This window comes from Capricornis sumatraensis, chromosome X, assembly GCF_032405125.1.
Source record: "Capricornis sumatraensis isolate serow.1 chromosome X, serow.2, whole genome shotgun sequence".
Classification (NCBI taxonomy): domain Eukaryota; kingdom Metazoa; phylum Chordata; class Mammalia; order Artiodactyla; family Bovidae; genus Capricornis; species Capricornis sumatraensis.
This window is the reverse complement of record NC_091092.1, coordinates 27,314,509-27,334,236: the sequence shown is the minus strand read 5'-3', so window position 1 is coordinate 27,334,236 and position 19,728 is coordinate 27,314,509. Positions and strand designations below refer to the sequence as shown.

Below are 19,728 nucleotides of genomic sequence, written 5' to 3'. Positions count from 1 at the left end.
CAGCTAAACAGTGTCATTATAGATGTGAAAAAAATACAAGGGCTTTCACTGCAGTATTATTGTACTGAAGAATTAGAAACAGCCTAAACATTTAAACTTGGAGAAATTGTTATGTATGGTACAATGGAAGCAGAGATTGAAATTATACTGCCACAAACCAAGGAACACTTAGGGCTACCAGAAGCTGAGAGAGACAAGGAAGATTCCTCTCCTAGAGGCTTCGAAAGGGGTATGGCCCTGCCAACATCTTGGTAGTAAATTTCTAGGCTCCAAAACTTTGAGAGAATAAATCTGTTTTTTTAAAAATTATGGCACACCCAAAAGAAGTTGTGCTACATATATATACAATGGAATATTATATTACTCAGTCATAAAAAGGAAAAGAAATGAATTTGAGTCAGTGGTAGTGAGATGGATGAACCAAGAGCCTGTCCTACAGAGTGAAGTAAGTCAAAAAGGGAAAAACACATCTTGTATATTAAAGCATATATATGGAATCTAGAAAGATGACACTGATGAACCCAACTGCAGGGAAGGAATGAAGATACAGATGTAGAGAGCAGACTTGTGGACGCAGCAGGGGAAGGAGAGGGCGGGACGAATTGAGAAAGTGGCACTGCCATATATACACTATCATGTGGAAGACAGCCAGCTAGTGGGAAGCTGCTGTGTAACACAGGGAGCCCAGCCTGGCGCTCTGTGACAACTTAAAAGGTGCAGGACGCGGGGGAGGCTCACGACGGAGGGGATATATATACACACAAATATATATATATATTTATGATTCATTCACGATGTTGTACAGCAGAAACTAACACAACATTGTAAAGCAATTATCCTCTAGTTAAAAAAAACATGAAAATGGAAAATAATTATGGCATATCCAAATGGTAGAATATTATGTGATAATTAGAAAAGATGTTCTTAATACTTGATGGCCTGAGGCAATATCCATTCAATAATAAGTGATAAAAGCAGATAATTTTTCATTTATTATATAATTTTTACATACAGTAGGAATGCAATTTTATGAAAAAATAACTTTCCATATACATATATATTTATGCATACACATTTGCATATACATATGAACGCACAGAAGTAAAACTCAATCACATAATGCATAACTATTGGGCTTATAGGTAATTCTTTTCTTTGTCATGCTTTTCTGTATTTCCCAAGTTTTCTATAATCTATGTGCATTCCTTTTTTTTTTTACTGTGGTAAAACACACATAACAGAAAGCTTGACCATTTTAACCATTTTGAAGTGTATGTATTATTCTTAAAATGAGGGATAACAGTTTTTATCAATAAACATACATTAGGCAGGCTCTCAGCTTGCATCGACATGACAATTACAATAATGTGACAATTTCAAAAATTTGTTTGGACAAAGGACAGGAAAGGAACACAATCCAGAGAGATGAAAAGTTTGATTGGCTGGAGCAGCAGAATTGGGTGTAACTGTGATGTATGTTGTCCTGAAGGCAGCTTTTCTTTATAGGTTGAGATAAATACTTGCAGGCTTTTTGGTGCTGAGGAAAGTGAGGCCTGGCTCAGCCAAAAAAGGCACATGGGAAAGCCAGGGGCCACTGAGACAATAGGGGGAGAAGTTACAGACATGAGGAAAAACAAACTCAGCTGGGGCTGATCATTTCAAATTGGATTCAACTGGCCCCAAATGAATATCTGAGCAGCTCTTCAGGATACATCAACTGTATAAATCCAGATTTGCCCAGAAAAGTCCAGGAAGGCAGGTAAGCCTTTTGATGTGGAGTCTGAGGGGAGGCTAGCAGAGAAGGAGCATGGTTCAGGGCAGATGCAAAGCCCCATTTGGTGTGAATCTGCCTGTAATCCTCATCCTTACTTGGACCATTCTGAGTTTTCTTCGATCAGAATTGGCTGATTCTAGGCTCAGTTCCTCACTATGAGACCTTGGCTATCAGGCTTTTGCCTCTGTGGTCTGTAGAGAAACTGAGTTTTCCTAGGTCACAATTAGGAAAATGCAGGGCCAAGCCCACTAACACACTGACTCATTTCAAATGCAGTTACTTCCTCAGCAGGGGAATCAGGGACTACTGGCCCCTTGTTAGTGACGGTTCCTGGCTTAGTTTGGTTCTTTCCAGGCTGTTTCACTGAAGTAAGGACAGGCTGTTAAGGCCAGAGTGACCTGTCCTCACTGTGGAAGCCACCTTGATGTGACAGGCAGTGCAGCTATAAAGTGAGGGAAGAAAAGTGGACCTCACCTGTAGGTCCACTTCTCTGTAGACCTAAGAGAGCAGAGGGTGGGAATGGGGAGGTGCCGTGGGCCCATGCCCATTGCCCTGAAGTTACAGCAGAAATGCTGCGGAGTGGGGCTTTGCAGAAGGTTTGTTTGAGCAGTCATGAGCATTTTGGATCCTGGTCTCGCTCAGGTTCTGTGTTCTTTGCTGTTTTTACCCACCCACAAACAAGGCAAGGTCTGCCCAAACACAACTCCTCACCTGCATCTTCCTCTTCACCGTGTCAAAGGGGAAGGAGAGGGTCTGGGTCACTGCGGCAGCCAGGCAGACATTGGCAAAGTTCTGGAGGAGAGAGAACCGATCCCGGGGTCCATTCCAGATTTTCTCCAGGTTCATGTAAACTAGAAGGGAGCCAGCAGAAAAAGGGAGAGCACCTGAAAAACAAGGCCAGGGAGGCTGTGATGGCTCAGGAGACACTGGATTGAGAACATAAATGCCAGTAGGGAACCCTGGGGAAAGCAACAGGACCAGCTCTGCGCTTGTGAAAAATCACTCCAACAGAAGCAGCAGGCACTTTCTTGGGTAATGGTAACGTGGTATATTTTGATCGGGTTTGTGTCATTGATCACAATGCATGGAATGATTCCCTGCAGGTTTGTGTATTCTATGTCCATTTCACTTTTAAAAGAATCATAAACAAATATCGAACTCTAGTTAATAATATGCATGCTGAAAGGCTGAGGGGTGAAGTGTATCGATGTTTGCAATTTACATGAAAATCATCAAAAAATACATGACTGATGAATGGCTAGAGGGATGGACAGATAAATGATAAACCAAAACATTCATTGAAGGACCTGGTATATGCTGGGTATATGGGTATTTCCAATTCTTTTTTAAAAAATTTATTTATGTATAGTTGATTTATAATGTTGTATTAGCTTCAGCACAGTAAAGTGATGTACAGCAAAGTGATTCAGTTATATAGTCTTTTTCATATTTATTTCTGTTATCGTTTATTACAGGATATTGAATAGAGTTTCCTGTGCTATACAGTAAGACCTTGTTTATCCAGGGTATTTCCAATTCTCTTAACATTTTGGGGTGTTTGAAATAAAAAAAAAAAATAGAGTGTTAGGGGAAAAAAAATCAATCCTAAATAAAAAGTTAGTGGGAGGTACTTAATCAAGCTTTGGAGTTTAGGGGATACTGATCTCCAGCTGAGAAGGTATAACATTCTGTGAAAACTGAAGAGTGAGATTGTAGTGGTGAGGGAGGGAGGTTACTTGACCTTGCTTCTGGGAATGACGTGGCCATATCAGGGCCCAGTGGGCACCCTGCACTGTGTGGCAGTCTCACCTTTCTTTTTTTGAAAAAATTTATATTGGAGTAGAGTTGATTTACAATGTTGTGTTAGCTTCTGCCATACAGCAAAGTAAATCAGTTATACATATACATATATTCACTCTTCTTTAGACTCTTTTTCCATATAGGACATTACAGAGTACTGAGGACGGTTCCCTGTGCTATCCAGTAGGTCCTTATTAGTTTTCTTTTTAACTTTTTATTTTGTATTGGGGTATAGCTGATTAACGATGTGGTAATTTCAGGTGATCAGTGAAGGGACTCAACCATACATATACATGTATCCATTCTCCACCAAACTCCCCTCCCACCCAGCAGCCTCACCTTTCTAGGAAAAGATGGTGAGCAAATAGTGCAGTAGTTGGCACTTTGAAGCTTCCAGAAAATTTTGGACCCATCTGAAGTTTACACAGGGACTAAATTTCTCCCTTAAGATGAGATTTAAAAGAGGGCCTAACACTAGTTGGGTTGCTCATCTTTAGAAAAATGTAGTATTTATTTAATAAAAACAAAAATGACATACCAACACTGTATTTTCATTCAGAAAACATCTTTGGAGCTAATGCTATGTGATGGGCCCTTTGCCAGGTGCCAGGAATACAAAGAGGAGTGAGCAGGCTAATTCCTGGAGATGCTCACCGTCTAGTGGGAGAGACAGACAGATAACGAGTCATAGTAGTGGGGCCAGGAGGGCTATACAAAGTGCACAAGGATCAGAGGGATCCATTTTGCCTGAGGGAATCAAGAAGGACTTCACAGAAGAGAGAACGTTTCAACTGGGTCTTCAGGAACGAGCAGGAGTTCATCAGACACTGACAGAGCAAGCAGAGGAACAGCATATACAGAGAGTGGCATTTCCAAGAAATGCCAGTATTTCTGGATGGCCAAAACAGGAGTGCAGGTAGAGCATGGTAGCAGATGAGGTAGGGACTGGCTGGCAGGGCCAGGTCTGAAGGCGCTAGTATGCCAGAAGGATCTGGGTTTTTCCCTGTAGCTCACAGGAGTCAGCGAAGGCTTTTAAGGAGGGCAGTAGGAAGAGGTTGATGAAATGATTAACTTGCACTTAGAAAGCTCACCACACCCCTGGCAGCAAGGTACAGGGTGGACCAGGGCAGGAGAGACCCAGGACTGGGACCAGGTAGGAGCCTCTCGTGTCTGCAGGAAAGATGAGAGAGTGACCTGGGGCAGAGAAGATGCGGATGGAGAAGGGGCAGGCTTGAGAGTTTAAAAAGGTGAAATTGACAGCACTTGGGGCTGAAGTGGGCATGGAGTGAGAGGAGGAGTCCAAGTTGAGGAGATTATAGGTTTCTTCTGGCTTAGGCCACTGGGTGAAAGAAAGGCAGTCTTGTTCACAGGGACACAGGAAGGGAGCAGGCATGCAACTAATGAGGACATCAGGTTTAGTCCTGACTGATGTATCAAGGGAACAGCAGGTGGGGGTGTCCAACTGCAGGCATTCATACTACCACTGGTAGTCAGTGGCTAAGAGAGATGGCTCTGGGGTTGTATTGCTAGATCTTCTGCTATCTATGTGGTCTTGGGCAAGTTGCTTAGCTTCCCTAAGCATCTGTTTCACTGGTAAAATGTGGCAAGCATCTATTTCACCGGTAAAATGTGGCTTAAATGAGGAGCTGTGTGCAAAACGTTTAGGACAGTGCCTGGCACATAATAAAGAGCAATAGATGTTAGTCACTGTTATTACAGAGGTGAGATTGGGAGTCATTAGAGTATAACCATGTTTGTTTAAGCCACTAACTTAGATGAGGCCACCCAGGGAGGGAATGAAGAGTGAGAAGAAAACTCAGAAAGGAACCGGGGAATAGCGACAGGTAGAGGGCTGGCAGCATCAGATGAGCCACACAAGAAAGAGCCGAAGAGAGGTGGGAAAAGACAGCTAGAGACAGTGGGATCCTGGAAGACAGGTTTCTAGAATAAAGGGTGGTGGATCTCATCAGATACTGCAACAAAGGTCAGATAAAAGGCAAGTCTACTGGATTGGCAATTGGGGGTCCTGGTGACTTGTGCAGGTGTAGCCCTGGCAAAGGTTCTGAAGATCACAGAAGCTACAGTTGCTACCCTGGTTGTGCTCATACATGTATGGATGTACTCGGAGACTCCTTCCTGCAGTCATATGGGGAGTGTGTGGGACTGTTTGCCTGTCAATTTGTGCCGAGCCACCTGCAGGCTGTCCTGCTCCCTCCCAGGCCAAAGTTAGGAGTGCGGTGTATGGCTATGGAATAGAACAAAGCTAATCAACTATATATTGAATCCATATGACCTTGAACTCAGATCATTCTGTCATTTTTGAAGCAGAAGCTATTAAGAAGAGGTGGCAAGAATACACAGAATAAGTATACAAAAAAGATCTTTATGACCCAGATAATCACAATGGTGTGATCACTCACCTAGAGCCAGACATCCTGGAATGTGAGGTCAAGTGGGCCTTAGAAAGCATCACTACAAACAAAGCTAGTGAAGGTGATAGAATTCCAGTTGAGCTATTTCAAATCCTAAAAGATAATGCTGTGAAAGTGCTTCCCTCAATATGCCAGCAAATTTGGGAAATGCAGCAGTGGCCACAGGACTGGTAAAGGTCAGTTTTCATTCCAATCCCAAAGAAAGGCAATGCCAAAGAATGCTCAAACTACCACACAGTTGCACTCATCTCACACGCTAGTAAAGTAATGCTCAAAATTCTCCAACCCAGGCTTCAACAGTACATGAACCCTGAACTTCCAGATGTTCAAGCTGGTTTTAGAAAAGGTAGAGGAACCAGAGATCAAATTGCCAACAATTGGATTACGGAAAAAGCAAGTGAGTCCCAGAAAAACATCAATTTCTGCTTTATTGACTATGCCAAAGCCTTTGACTGTGTGGATCACAATAAACTGGAAAATTCTTCAAGAGATGGGAATACCAGACCACCTGACCTGCCTTTTGAGAAATCTGTATGCAGGTCAGGAAGCAACTGTTAGAACTGGACATGGAACAACAGACTGGTTCCAAATAGGAAAAGGAGTACGTCAAGGCTGTATATTGTCACCCTGCTTATTTAACTTATATGCAGAGTACATCATGAGAAACTCTGGGCTGGATGAAGCAGAAGCTGGAATCAAGATTTCCAGGAGAAATATCAATAACCTCAGATATGCAGATGATACCATCCTTTAGATAGAAAGTGAAGAACTAAAGAGCCTCTTGATGAAAGTGAAAGAGGAGAGTAAAAATGTTGGCTTAAAGCTCAACATCCAGAAAACTAAGATCATGGCATCTGGTCCCATCACTTCATGGCAAATAGATGGGGGAACAGTGACAGACTTTATTTTTTTGGACTCCAAAATCACTGCAGATGGTGACTGTAACCATGAAATTAAAAGATACTTGCTCCTTGGAAGAAAATTATGACCAACCTAGACAGCATATTAAACAGCAGAGACATTACTTTGCCGACAAAGGTCCATCTAGTCAAAGCTATGGTTTTTTCCAGTAGTCATGGATGGATGTGAGAGTTGTACTATAAAGTAAGCTGAGCACTGAAGAATTGATGCTTATGAACTGTGGTGTTGGAGAAGACTCTTGAGAGTCCTTTGGACTGCAAGGAGATCCAACCAGTCCATCCTAAAGGAAATCAGTCCTGAATATTCATTGGAAGGACTGATGTTGAAGATGAAACTCCAATACTTTGGCCATCTGATGTGAAGAACTGACTCATTGGAAAAGACCCTGATGCTGGGAAATATTGCAGGCGGGAGGAGAAGGGAACGACAGAGGATGAGATGGTTGGATGGCATCACTGGCTCAATGGACATGAGATTGAATAGACTCAGGGAGTTGGTGTTAGACAGGACGGCCTGGCATCCTGCAGTCCGTGGGGTCACAAAGAGTCGAACACGACTGAGTGACTGAACTGAACTGAACGGACCTTGAACTCAGTTAAATGAATTTAATGGGTTACAAGGATATACAATACATTCATATATATCCCTTGAACTCAGTAAAGTAGATTTCACTGGTTACCAACAAAGATATAAAAATCATTTGTATAGATCCAAGAACACAGCCTTCTCTTGGACAAGGTGACAAGTTCCGTCTTACCTAAAACAGTAAGGGAAACCCCTCGATAAAGGGCCAGGAACCCTTCCTGTTGATAAATAGTAGAAAATGCATGGAGGATCCCCCTGTAGGATGGTTCCAGCATGTTCTGCACAATTAACCGGGTTTTGACGAGGTCTGTAGGATATGTCACAACGGTGGAAACCATCCCTGCGAGACTCCCAGCCATGATGGAGCTCCACTGGGAAATATGGCCCAGGTCATCTGTGAACAGCACGACAAACCTGGGAGAAAACAGGGAGAAAGGCCCAAGGGAATCAGCTATGGATTGTTTTGGAGTGTTCAACGCTACTGATTGCAACATTTCCCCACGTTTGGAAATGCTTTATGAAGCAAAAATTACTATACTAATGTATTAAGATAAATGAGTAACACATTCAATTCTACTATATTTATGTAATTCTACTTAGCTCTAAGGAAGAGATATCTAACCTTCTTATTTACGTCTAACCCTAAGTCGATTTACTTCATCTTAAGCATTTTCCCCTTTTATTTGCATAACTATCAACCCCGGCTTGCCTGTGGGGTGTAAATGAACAGAAATACTCGATAAATACTGAACTGGAATGTGCTCCTTTGATTCGGTTGCAACTTCAGTGAAATTGCTTGAAACAATGACTTTAAGCGTTCCCAGTAATTGAGGTTTTTTGTTTTTGGCTGCCTCAGGTAACAGTAACAAAATATCATTTCTCACCCAGCTGACAGGAAGGCAGTCCCACACACTCCCCATCTGACTGCAGGAAGGAGTCTCCAAGTACATCTTGTGTCTTCATATATACAAGAGTTTCTCTAGGATACGCACTGAGAAATGGAATTGCTGGGATGAAAGTAGGCTTTCTTCCAATTTTACTAGATACTGCAAAGTGACCTGCCAATGTACACCTCTCCCAGCAGTGGGTGAGCATTCCTGTTTCCATACTATCTCACCATCACTTGGTGTTAGACTTTTTCATCTTTGCCAGTCTGTTGGGTGAAAAATGGTATCTTGTTACTATTTTTATTTGTTATTTCTCTGACAGTTGGTGGGGTCATGCATCTTCTCTTACAATTATTAAACCAATATATTTTAAAAACTCAAGGGACTTCCCTGGTGGTCCAGTGGTTAAGATTCTGAGCTTCCAATGCAGGGGGCGCAGGTTCAACCCCTGGCTGGGGACACTTATTATTAACACATTGTTTGTAAGTGAAATTGAATAATCTAAAAGTCCACTGGTAGAGGAATGGATAAATTGTGGAAGTCATATAATGATACCATAAATGAATACACTTAGAACTGTGTATTTACATGGATAAATCACAAAAGCATAAAGTTAAGTGAAAAAAGCAAGCTGCAGAATGACCTATAGTGTATGGTAACTATCTACGGTCATTTCTCTGTTTCAGAAACCCCAACAGATACCAACATCTGTGGATGCTCAAGTCCTTCATATAAAACAGTGTATTATTTGCCCTCTAGTATACTTTAAGTCAGGGGCTTCCCCACTGGCTCAAACGGTAAAGACTCTGCCTGCAATGCAGGAGACCTGGGTTTGATCCCTGGTTCAGGAAGATACCCTGGAGAAGGGAATGGCAACCCATTCCAGTATCCTTGACTGGAGAATCCCATGGACAGAGGAGCCTGGCGGGCTACAGTCCACGGGGTCACAAAGAGTTGGACACAAAACTGAAGCAACATATCAGGTACACACGCATACTTTAAATCATCTCTAGGTTACTTATAATACTTAATACAGTGTAAATGATATGTAAAAAGTTGCTGGGGCATGGCAAATTCTAGTTTTGCTTTTTGGAACTTTCTGGAATTTTTTCCCCTGAACACAGTATTTCCAACCTGTGGTTGGTTGAATCAGTGGATACAGAACCTGAAGATACAGAGGGCTGACTACATTTAAATCAAGAAATACATCTACAAAACCATATCGTAAAGTAATTATGGATAGATATAGATATGTAAAAAAAAAGTATAAAACAGACCCCCAAGAAGGTGGAGAGCAGATGGGACTGAAAAAGAGAATGAAGGGGACTTTACCATTATCTGTAATATTTTATTTCTTGTACTAGGTCTTCCCTGGTGGCTCAGTTGGTAAAGAGTCTGCCCCTAATGCAGGAGACCCAGGTTCAACCCCTGGGTCGGGAAGATCCCCTGGAGAAGGAAATGGCAACCCACCCCAGTATTCTTGCCTAGAGAATCCCATGGACAGAAGAGCCTGGTGGGCTACAGTCCATGGGGTCACAATTAGCTTAAAAGATACTTCAAGTATCTTTTTTTTTTTTCAAGTATCTTTTTTATTTCTTGTATCTTTTAAGCTAATTCTCTTTTATGCTGTCAATTCTGCACCGTGGGTATATGAGTGTTTGCTAGACCATTCTTTGTGTTTTGCTGCAGTTTCACAATTTAGTCCCAAATGGTTTTGGGTGGACTTTTCTATTGGCAAACTAGAAACCACTCTGTTACAATTCCTCTTTCTGGAAGCAGTACATCCCCAGTCATGAGAGCCTACGTTGGCAGAAATTGTTCTAAGAGGACGTTTACATGGTGCACGTTCCCGGGCCAGGAAGCAAAGGAATTTTATTCATTCTTGGGAAATGTGGAGAAAATAAAAGAGGACTTGGAAACCAGGAAAAATAAGATTTTCTGTGAGAGAGTGGGTAGGGGGTGCAGGAGAGGTATAACAAGGATCTGAATAAAAGGAAGGTGAACAGAGCTAGCTAAAAGTATTTTATCTTTTTTAAAATGAGAGCATCCTGAATACTTTGGCTTCCAAAGCTCCAGCGAAGATGTGTATTTCCTGCTTTTTCAGTTTGGCAGCAGGCCAGGGCCCCCTGGCTGCTGAATAAGTGTTCAGGTGAAACCACTGAGAGAGTCCTAGATTGGCTCCTTTGCTCTCAAGTAAACACTTATCTATTAAAAACATCTCCTTCAAGCTGTAGGAAAGTCTGGACTTCATTTTGTCAGCCTCACTTAATAGCCATTTGAGCGAAACAGCGCGACCTTCTAAAGATATGGGTAAACCAAGCTGGTTCTCCCTAGTGGGCCGTCTGCCTTGGTTTCACTGCCTGCACCCTTCTTGAGTCCTTCCTCCCTCCTCTCTCCCCTGGCCAGTCGAGTGGGAGGGGAACCTTAGCAGAGGGAGGGGAGACAGAGGAAGTGGAAATGCTTGGCTAGAGGGGTGGTCTGCAGCATGCTGGAAAAATCTAGAAGAAGGAGGAGTTTGAAGAAATACCATTCATTCTCATTGCCTCCCCCTTATTCGCCATCCCAGGGCACTCGTGCATGCATTCATTCCCCAGTCACTGAATATATACACTGTGTGAGCTTTCAGCATAAGATCATGAGAGTTCAACGGACCTGCCAGAGAGACGTCTGATAGGGGCGGCCCGAGAGAAATTAGGGTCTCTGAATGACTTGATGAACTAGGAAGAACCCTGTTCTATAAGTTTGCTTTATAAAGAGGGTTTTGCTGACAAACATACAAAATCGAAAAGAAGAACCAAGGAAAGCCCTTTTTCTCAGACTCTTACTATACAGAGGTGAAGACTACAGATCGTTCCTCTTACAGAGTCAAAGCAGGGCAACCCTGATAGGCCATCTATGATGTCATCTGAATGCGCACATCTTAAGTGCTTGTCTGATTGGCTGGGGCAGCAGTGTTCCCCTTTCTGCTCTTCCTTGCACTCCCACACACTGCACATAAGCTTTTCCAGCAAGACTGGATAAGCTGATGCATGGCAGTAACCCCTTCATTTCAGGCACACGGAGATTACACACACCCTTGATGTATGTAGTTAGAACTGCCAACACTTCAATCTAACACAAGTTGGCAGCCCAACTCAAGCTTGTGAATTGGTTACACAATAAGGAAATGGTGTTGGTGGTGAACAATTTCAGAGTTTCAGGGACCCAAAACGATGCTTATACAGCTAGACAAACAGTGGTAGCATAAAGTTGGGTGAGGGTCTACATCTGATGGCCACCCATTGTGTTAGATTTTATTTGTTTAGTACAAGGACCTAGCTCCTCCCAGACTCTGAGTGGATTCTTTTCATTGTAAATCCATGTAAGGAGATACGTCATCATCACAACGTTAAGCTGAGCACTGGACTAAGCAGAAGACCCGGTTTCAAGCTCCAGCTCTGCCATTAATTGTGTTTGTGAGCAAGTCACTGAACTACTGCATTTTCTTTTTTTAAATTTTTATTTATTTTTGTCTGTGCTGGGTCTTTGTTGCTGCATGGGCTTTTCCTGAGTTGCAGCGAGTGGGGGCTACTCTCTAGCTGGAGTGCATGGGCTTCTCATTTCGGTAGCTTCTCACTGCAGAGCATAGGCTCTAGAATTCCCAGGCTCTAGAGCACAGGTTCAATACTTGTGGCATGTGGGACGTTCCTGGACCAGGGATCAAACCTGTGTCTCCTGCATTGGTGGATTCTTTACAACTGAGCCACCAGGGAAACCCTGAACCACTGCATTTTCTGAAAATTCTGTATGTTTATGTTTTTTATTCAAACCCACAATCATAGGCTGTACCATTACCCACAACTAACTGTTCTGCAAATTCAGTATAATGATGGATCCAAGGTATTGTCTTAATGTAGGAAGGCTGGCATCATGATTGATCAACCACTTTGCTGCCTATCACTGAAATATTTCCTTTTAATTTTCAGAAAGAAACTAACCTTTCAGGAGAACATTATTAGCAAACCTAGCCTGAGTAGCTATGTGTTCTTCCTCTCTCACACATCTCCTTTTCTCCATTCCCACTGTCATCAGCCCATTTCAGATGCTCTCAGCCACCACATGGACTAGTGCAACTGGTTCCTAACTGGTCCTGCTGCCCCCAGCCTTCTTCCTCTTTAGATATCCTCTGTAGCTACCAGGTGACAATTCCTGTTGAATTGCTTTAATCACAGCACTCCCCCATCAAAAATCCCCCACAGTTACCCTTGCATTCCAAGTGAAGTCCAAACTCTCTAATTTGCCCCTCCAAGATCTCATTCCAACCTGCTTTTCTGGCTGTATTTTCCATTACAGCCAGAGGCACACCTTATGCTCCAGTCATGCCGCATGCCTTCCCACTGCTGTGCCTTTGCTTATGGCATTACCTACAATATCTTTCTCCCCATCTTTGCCAAAAAACTCCTACTCATTTTCCCAAGACCAAACTTGGATGGTTTTTCTCCACTGCGACATCTTCACATCTCCTCCCTCATCAGAGGTGTGAATTTCTATAGCACTCTATCCTTGGCAGTCACATGCTATGGGCACACTAGTTTTATTCTATTGCTCTGGAAGCTCCGGGACACAGGGACCATGCCCCTTTCATCCTTGCATTGTCCCCAGCATCATGCATACAGTGGGCACTTAATGAATGCAGACAGAAAGGCAGTATGAAGTAATAGGGCATGGGTATTAGAGTCGGAAGGCCAGGTGGTGGAGTTCAGCTCTGTCACTGATGAGTGGTGTGGCCAATCTGAGCCCAACAGTGCATCTGTAAAGTGGGCATACTTCCTGTCCTGTGGATGGTACAGGGAAGGAGACAGGTGTTGTAAATATCCAATGATTTACACACACATACATACACACATGAAATGGTAACTAGGTAGAGGTAATGGATGTTAATTAGCTTGATTGTGGCAATCATTTCACAATATATACATATATCAAAGCATCAACTTGTACACCTTAAACATAGATAATTTTTCATGTCAATGATATCTCAAAATCTTAAAAATCCAATGATATACAGTCATCCCTCTGTATCCATGGGTTCCAGAACTAACTGCAGATTGAAAATATTCAGAAAAAATTCCAGGAAGTTCCAAAAAAGCAAACCTTGACGTTGCTGCACAGTATCAACAATTTACATAGCATTCACATTATATTTACAACTATTTCCATGGTATTTACATTGTATTGAGTAGTATAACCAACCAAGAGATGATTTAAAGTATCCAGGAGGATTGTGCAGGTTACATGCAAATACTACTCCATTTCATAGAAGAGACTTGAGCAACGGGCGGGTTGGGGAGTGGGGGGCAGGTGGAGGTTGTCCTGAAACCAATCCCCTCCCTGATATGGAGGGATGTCTGTATATATTGGAGAGGGTTAGCAGCAAAGCCACAGTACTTAAACCAGCCTTTGAAGTTCTGCTTCCCTCTCCTTGGTACACATTCCAAAGGAGGAGTTCCATACTTTGTGGACAATACAGTAAAGTGGGGAGAAATTGAGTCATTAAAACTCAGAGGAGAAATGTTTACAGGCTGCAGGCCAGATGTTGCTGAGAGCAAGGGGGCTGGGGAGGAAAGAGAGCCTTGACAGAGATTCCCCATCATCTCACTACCCTCCTTTCCCAGAGTTAAGAGAGGCAACGCTATTCCCAGGCATAAGTGAAATAAGCGCTGGCCTCGAGGAATCAGTGATAAGGAAGATTCCACTGGGCTTGTCAGTTGTCGGATGAGACTTCCAGCTCCAGCCTCCCTGAGCCAAAGGCAAAATCCTTTGACTGTCAGTCTGCAAGGCAGACCTACAGTGGTCAAGACTGTGGGTTGTGTTTCTCTAATTCTGAGCCAACGCCAGGCTTCAGAGTTGGCTGCTGTTCCCAGTGAATGGGGAACCCGCGACCATCCCCCCAACTACAGAAACATCTTTACCTGAAACCCCATCTCTACCACTTCATTCTTTTAGCCTGTGTTTCCAGTTAAAATGCAAATATCTCTGAGTTCTTGAGGAAGCTTCAAGACTTATCAGGCTAATTTACATCTTTAGAAGTTTTTCTAAACAGCAGCTGTTTTTTGTGGGAGGTGTTAAAAGGAGGCCAGTGAGCAGTGAGGGTGGGGCAGCCTCTGTAGGACCCCAAAGGCAAGCTTCTTGGGGGGGAGGGCAGGGAGCCGAACTCCACGGCCTTTTGGTGACAGTAGATTGGGCCCTCTGTCCCTAGCAAGCACTGTCTTCTGGGGGTTCTGGTCACACAGACCCTCTTCCATACATGTATCTTCAGAGGTCTCTCTCCCAAGCCAGCCAGAGCAAAATTTCCAAGTTGGTGGACAGTGGGAAGGGGGTTAGGAGCCATCTATCCGGAGATTTCTTCTCTTCTTCCCCCCAAAATCTCCTTTCACCCTCTTCCGCCTCCTGGCCCGTCCAGCCCCGTCAGCCTCTCTGGGCCACAGCTGCGTCCCCCTCAAACTGCAGAAATACCCAGAAAAGGTGAAGAAGAAAAGGTGGGGACTGCACTCTGGGGGCCGAAGAGGTCGCCTTCTGGCCCAAGGGGCTCCCATGAGATCCGGAAAGAGGCGGGGGCGCACCGCCGGCCCGATCCCCAGCACCCCGGCGGCGTGGGCCGCGGGATACCCGGCGGCGGCCTCCCGGGCCCCGGCCCCGCCCACGCCCGGCTCTTACTTGCGGTAGGCGGCTAGCTGGACGGCGCTGCAGGGGAAGAGGCGCAGGCAGGCCACCGCGTTCCCCTTCCACAGGGCGCGGGGCCCCTCGGCACGCCACACGCGGAGCCCCGCGGCCCACGGCCCCCGGGCGCGGCCGCGCACGACGCCGACCTGGGCCAGTACGGTGACGAGCTCCAGCGGCGCGGTGAGGCTGAGGCTGAGCGCCCCCGCCAGCCCGGCGCATAGCAGCCGCTGGCTGCCCGTCAGCCGGCCGTCCCGCCGCCAAGTCGCCATCGTGTGTCCGCGGCCCGAGCCCCGGGCGGCCGGCCGATCGCGTGGCTCGGGCCTGGGGCTCCCGGGCTCCAGCGCAGGGGGCGGGCCAGGCTCCGCCCGGCGTAGGGCGGACCCGCGGACCGGACGGGAAGCCGGTCCGCGGCCGGGCCCGAGCGGGCCTGGGGCTGAGGTGGGGTTGAGGAGGCTGGTCCGGGGTTGAGGCTGTGGCCGCGCCGGTTTAGTGTCTGATTTTCGGCCAAGACGTTTCTGTTTGCAGTTGAGAAACACTCACCGCGTTCTTTCAAGGCCTAGGCCGCCTTATTTGTGTTCTGAATATTTAGCCCCCGCCCCCCCGCCTTATTTATACCCTTTCTCCCTTTCCGAGTTCCACCTTGCCCCCTTCCTTCCCTTGCCTCTGTTCTCATCCCTGCGACCTTTTGTCTGTCCCTAGGGAAAGCTTTACAGATTTCTCAGGGCAGAAGGAAAAAACCTTCTATAACATACACACGACATCCAACACTTGACAAGTATCAGGCTTTTCGTACATTGTCTTATTTAGTTTTCAAAACAGTGCTTAGTAGGTGTGTCCCCATTTATTACTCTCAATTCGAGAGGTCGTAGGTACGGTGGTTAGAGCTTCGACTCCAACCTGCGTTAGCATCTGAGCCCTGCAGTTTACCAGCTGTGTGACCTTGAGGAAGTCACTCAACCTCTCTATGCCTCACTTGCTTCATCTATAGTTTTTTTTTTTTTTTTCCCCCTCTAGGGGTTGTTGTAAGTAGTAAATGAAAAATGATACAGGTAAGTACTACAGATGTGTTAGCTATGATTAGATGTTGTTTTTACAACAACAGGAAGAAGGAAGAGGAAACAAAGAGAGAGACTGACTTGTTCTAGGCACACAGCGGCTAGACGCCATCTGGATTCAGGTCTGTTTTGTGACAACATTCCCAACAGCTACACTAAACGTCCACTGGGACAGCAGAGTGTCTCTCGAGTAGAGACATTTTCGGTGGTTTTGTGAGCTAAGGGGACCACAGGGGCAAAGAAAGCTTAGCAGTCAGTGGCTTGGCCAGAGTCTAAGAAGGATTTTGATAAGTTTTAAAAAATTCAAAATTTCTCCCTGTTTTCTCTTCTTAAAAAGCCATTTCAGTAATAATAATGGAAAGGTAGTCCAGCAGTCTGTTAGTATAAGACATCCCAGTTGCTTTTAGGCTTGTATTGTTATTTTCTACATTTACTGACACACATGATGATATAACGATCCTTTTCTAAAAGCTGTTGCGGGGTTTTGATTAGGGGAACTTGTTCTACCTATTTATTAAACAGCAACAGACTCACAGACAGCGAGAATAGACTGGTTGCCAAGGGGGATAGGGAGTGGGGGAGGGATGGCTTGGGGATTTGGGATGGGCTTATGCAAACTATCCTATAGAAAATGGATAAACAAGGTCCTACCGTAGAGTACAAGGAACTATATTCAATATCCTATGATAAACAATCATGGAACAGAATGTGAAAAAGAATGCATATGTATGTAACTGAATCCCTTTGCTGTACAATAAAAATAAACACAACATTCTGAATCAACTATACCTCAATTTAGAAAAAGGAAATGGAAAAGAGGACCTGTTCTAGTTATAGAAGCCTTGCTCTGCTCTCAGCCATTTGGGATGCTTGTTTTTCTTGTTTTGTGAATTCTCCTGTCTTGTAAGCTAATTTCATGGCTGTGGGAGGTTGAGGAAAGTAGGTTTATGACTCTGAAGACCAGAGGACATGAATTTCACAGGGTTTGAATTGGAACTGGGGGACTACAGTAAGGAAACCTTCAGTTACTAGTCCTGTCCTAAAGCACTCTGTTGGACAACAGGACTAGATTCTAAAGGTCCTTCAGGGAGCTCGGCCCTGGGAATGGAACAGTTGATGGAACCACCACATTGTGTGGAGTTTGGCTTGACTGGGTTGTACTGGTTTTGTTTGGCTTTAAGGCAACTTATATGAGCATTTCAACTGCACCCACCTCGGGAACCAGCTATCCTTTTTTCTTGAGCACTGCTGTTCTTTTTGTCTTCACCAGGAATACGATGTTCTAGTGAGCCAGAGGCAAGAAGAATCATTTCAGTCTTCCCAGCTGTGGGCCAGGAGAGATCGTGAGTAGATGGTCTATTTTAACCTCAAAAGTAATTTTTCACAGTAGGTACCTTGCACAGTAAAATGAGTAACCGCAGAATATTTTCTTTGCTGCCTTCTGTCTTTTCATGGCTATGTGCAAACAGAACAAGGTTTGTTCCTATTTTACTCAGCTAGAGTCTCATTCATTTGCTAAACCTTGGGAATATTATGTAGATTAATCTTAAACATAAATCAGTCCTTGAGGATGTCATGTATTTGGATTGCCACTTATAGACTTGTTAACCTCAGTGCCTCTTCATATTTGTTGAAAAGTCTGTGAAGAATATATTAAGTTAAGGATCTCCAACTTTGGAAAAGACACACAATATGAAACTGGGGTGCTGTGTTAAAAATAAATGTATGATAACTTAGAAGTAGTATTGTAACTTGAGGAAAAAGGGTGGCTAGCTGATTCAGGCCAGTAGGCAGTATTGTAACTTGAGGAAAAAGGGTGGCTAGCTGATTCAGGCCAGTAGGCAGCCTCCTGTCCTTCTCAGCAGATGTTGGGAGATGCTCACGGTTTTGGATTCTTCAGCACTCACTTTTTGTTTCTCTTCTCACAGAGTGAAATCTCTCAATATATTACCTTAGTTTAGCTTGCTGATGTTTCTAAGATTATAATTGATCTTGCTATATTTATGCCAATGTTAGTGGATTCCTGCTCTAATTTGTATTTTATTCTTTTAACCTTATGGGATTTTGTAAATTGCAAATGTAGAATATACCTGTCATACCAAGGAAAACAGTACAGAAGTGTATTTAAAAAACTGTCTCCCTGGACATCCTCTGAGGTAACATTAGAGAAGCCAGCATTAAGAGCTTGATGTGTGTATGCGTGCACACACACACACACACCTTTTCTGCAGTCAAATGTTCTACCACTGAGCTATACCCTCTCTTCTGGGTGTATCTTTCCTCATCTTTTTTTTTTAATGTTCAAACAAATATTCATTTGTATGAGTATTCCCCCCTCTCTCCCTCCCTTCCTTCTAAACAAAAAAAAAAAAAAAAGAGAGATAAAGCCACTGTAAAAAAACCCTGATAATCAGATTATCTCTAGGGAAGAAAACTGGGAATGGTGGGAACGGAGGTGGAAGGGAGATCAACTTTTGACTATGTGCCCTTTTGTACTGCTTTCTTTTTTCCCCTCTTTTCATTTTACCTTGGGTATGTCTTATCCATTAAAATAAAATCTCTCCACCATCATCAATTTTCCCCGAAGCCTTTCCCATTAGGTGCAGTGTTTCTCATTAGGTGACATTTGCCTTCCCTTCCTGGAGGTGTTGGCTTTGAAATGTTGAACAACTCTTGGTGAAGTTCTGGATGAAATAGAATACAATCTGCTTTCTATTTACATGGTAATTGCATTCCTAGGAAGTTCCATGTGCATAAACACTGTGCAAAAAATGTTTTGTCTTTATGAGTTAAGCAGAGTTAGGTTTTCAACTCTGATAATGAGAAACAGCTTTTCCACTTATATGGGTGCCTGGTGGGATCTTTGAAAGTCATGAAGGATGCAGGACAGTCTGGTGCATTGAAGCTCTGCAGCATCCCTGCCCTGCCCATTAAATGCCAATGGAATCCTCCAGTCTCTGTGGGCTCCCTCCCCCCAAACTTCCAAAATGCCCTCTAGGAAGCAGCACCATTCCTTTTGAGAACCACTACTCTAGCTGCTCCCTCTTCTTGGAAAGTTCTTTCCTCAGATATTTGCAGAGCTGATTCCTTGTCATTCTGAGCTCAGCTTAAATGTTAGCTCCTGTCAGAAGGCTAACCAGCCCACCCAGTCTCCACACCCTCATTCACTCTGCCACATCGCCGCATTTCAATCCTCTGTGTGGCATTTTCCCCTATTTGCCATTTTTCTTTCTTGGTTTATCGTCTGTTTCCAGTTACCAGAATGTAAGTTCCATAGGGGAAGGGATCTTGTCTCTTGTTCACAACTGTGTTCCCTGTGCCTGGAACACTGGCTGGTGCATAGTTAGTGCTCAGTAAACATTAGATCAGTGAAGGAATTTCTTTCTTCAGTTTTCCAAGTTGGAAAAGATTAGCAGAACATAATGTCGTTACAAAATTACTTATTTAGATTTAAACCATGGTAAAAACTCAAAAGATGAGCTAGATTCACAAGCTTGTAGATTTATCAATTCCCAGTAAACACTGTCAGTTTTGTCAGAAATTGGATGTTTGCCATTTTAAATTTCCAGCCA

At 43.9% G+C, this 19,728-nt stretch overlaps 1 protein-coding gene across 1 annotated transcript in view; it reads right to left on the bottom strand.

Annotated features, from left to right (window-relative positions):
• SLC25A43 (solute carrier family 25 member 43) overlaps positions 1 to 15,370 on the bottom strand; it is a 42,378-nt gene extending 27,008 nt beyond the window's left edge. The window contains exons 1-3 of the mRNA XM_068962899.1: positions 15,096 to 15,370; positions 7,685 to 7,926; positions 2,486 to 2,658 (exon numbers count right to left, since the gene is read on the bottom strand). Of these exons, the coding sequence (XP_068819000.1) occupies positions 2,486 to 2,658; positions 7,685 to 7,926; positions 15,096 to 15,370 (690 nt within the window). The remainder of the gene's footprint in view (positions 1 to 2,485; positions 2,659 to 7,684; positions 7,927 to 15,095) is intronic.
• Between the last annotated feature and the right edge of the window lie 4,358 nt (positions 15,371 to 19,728).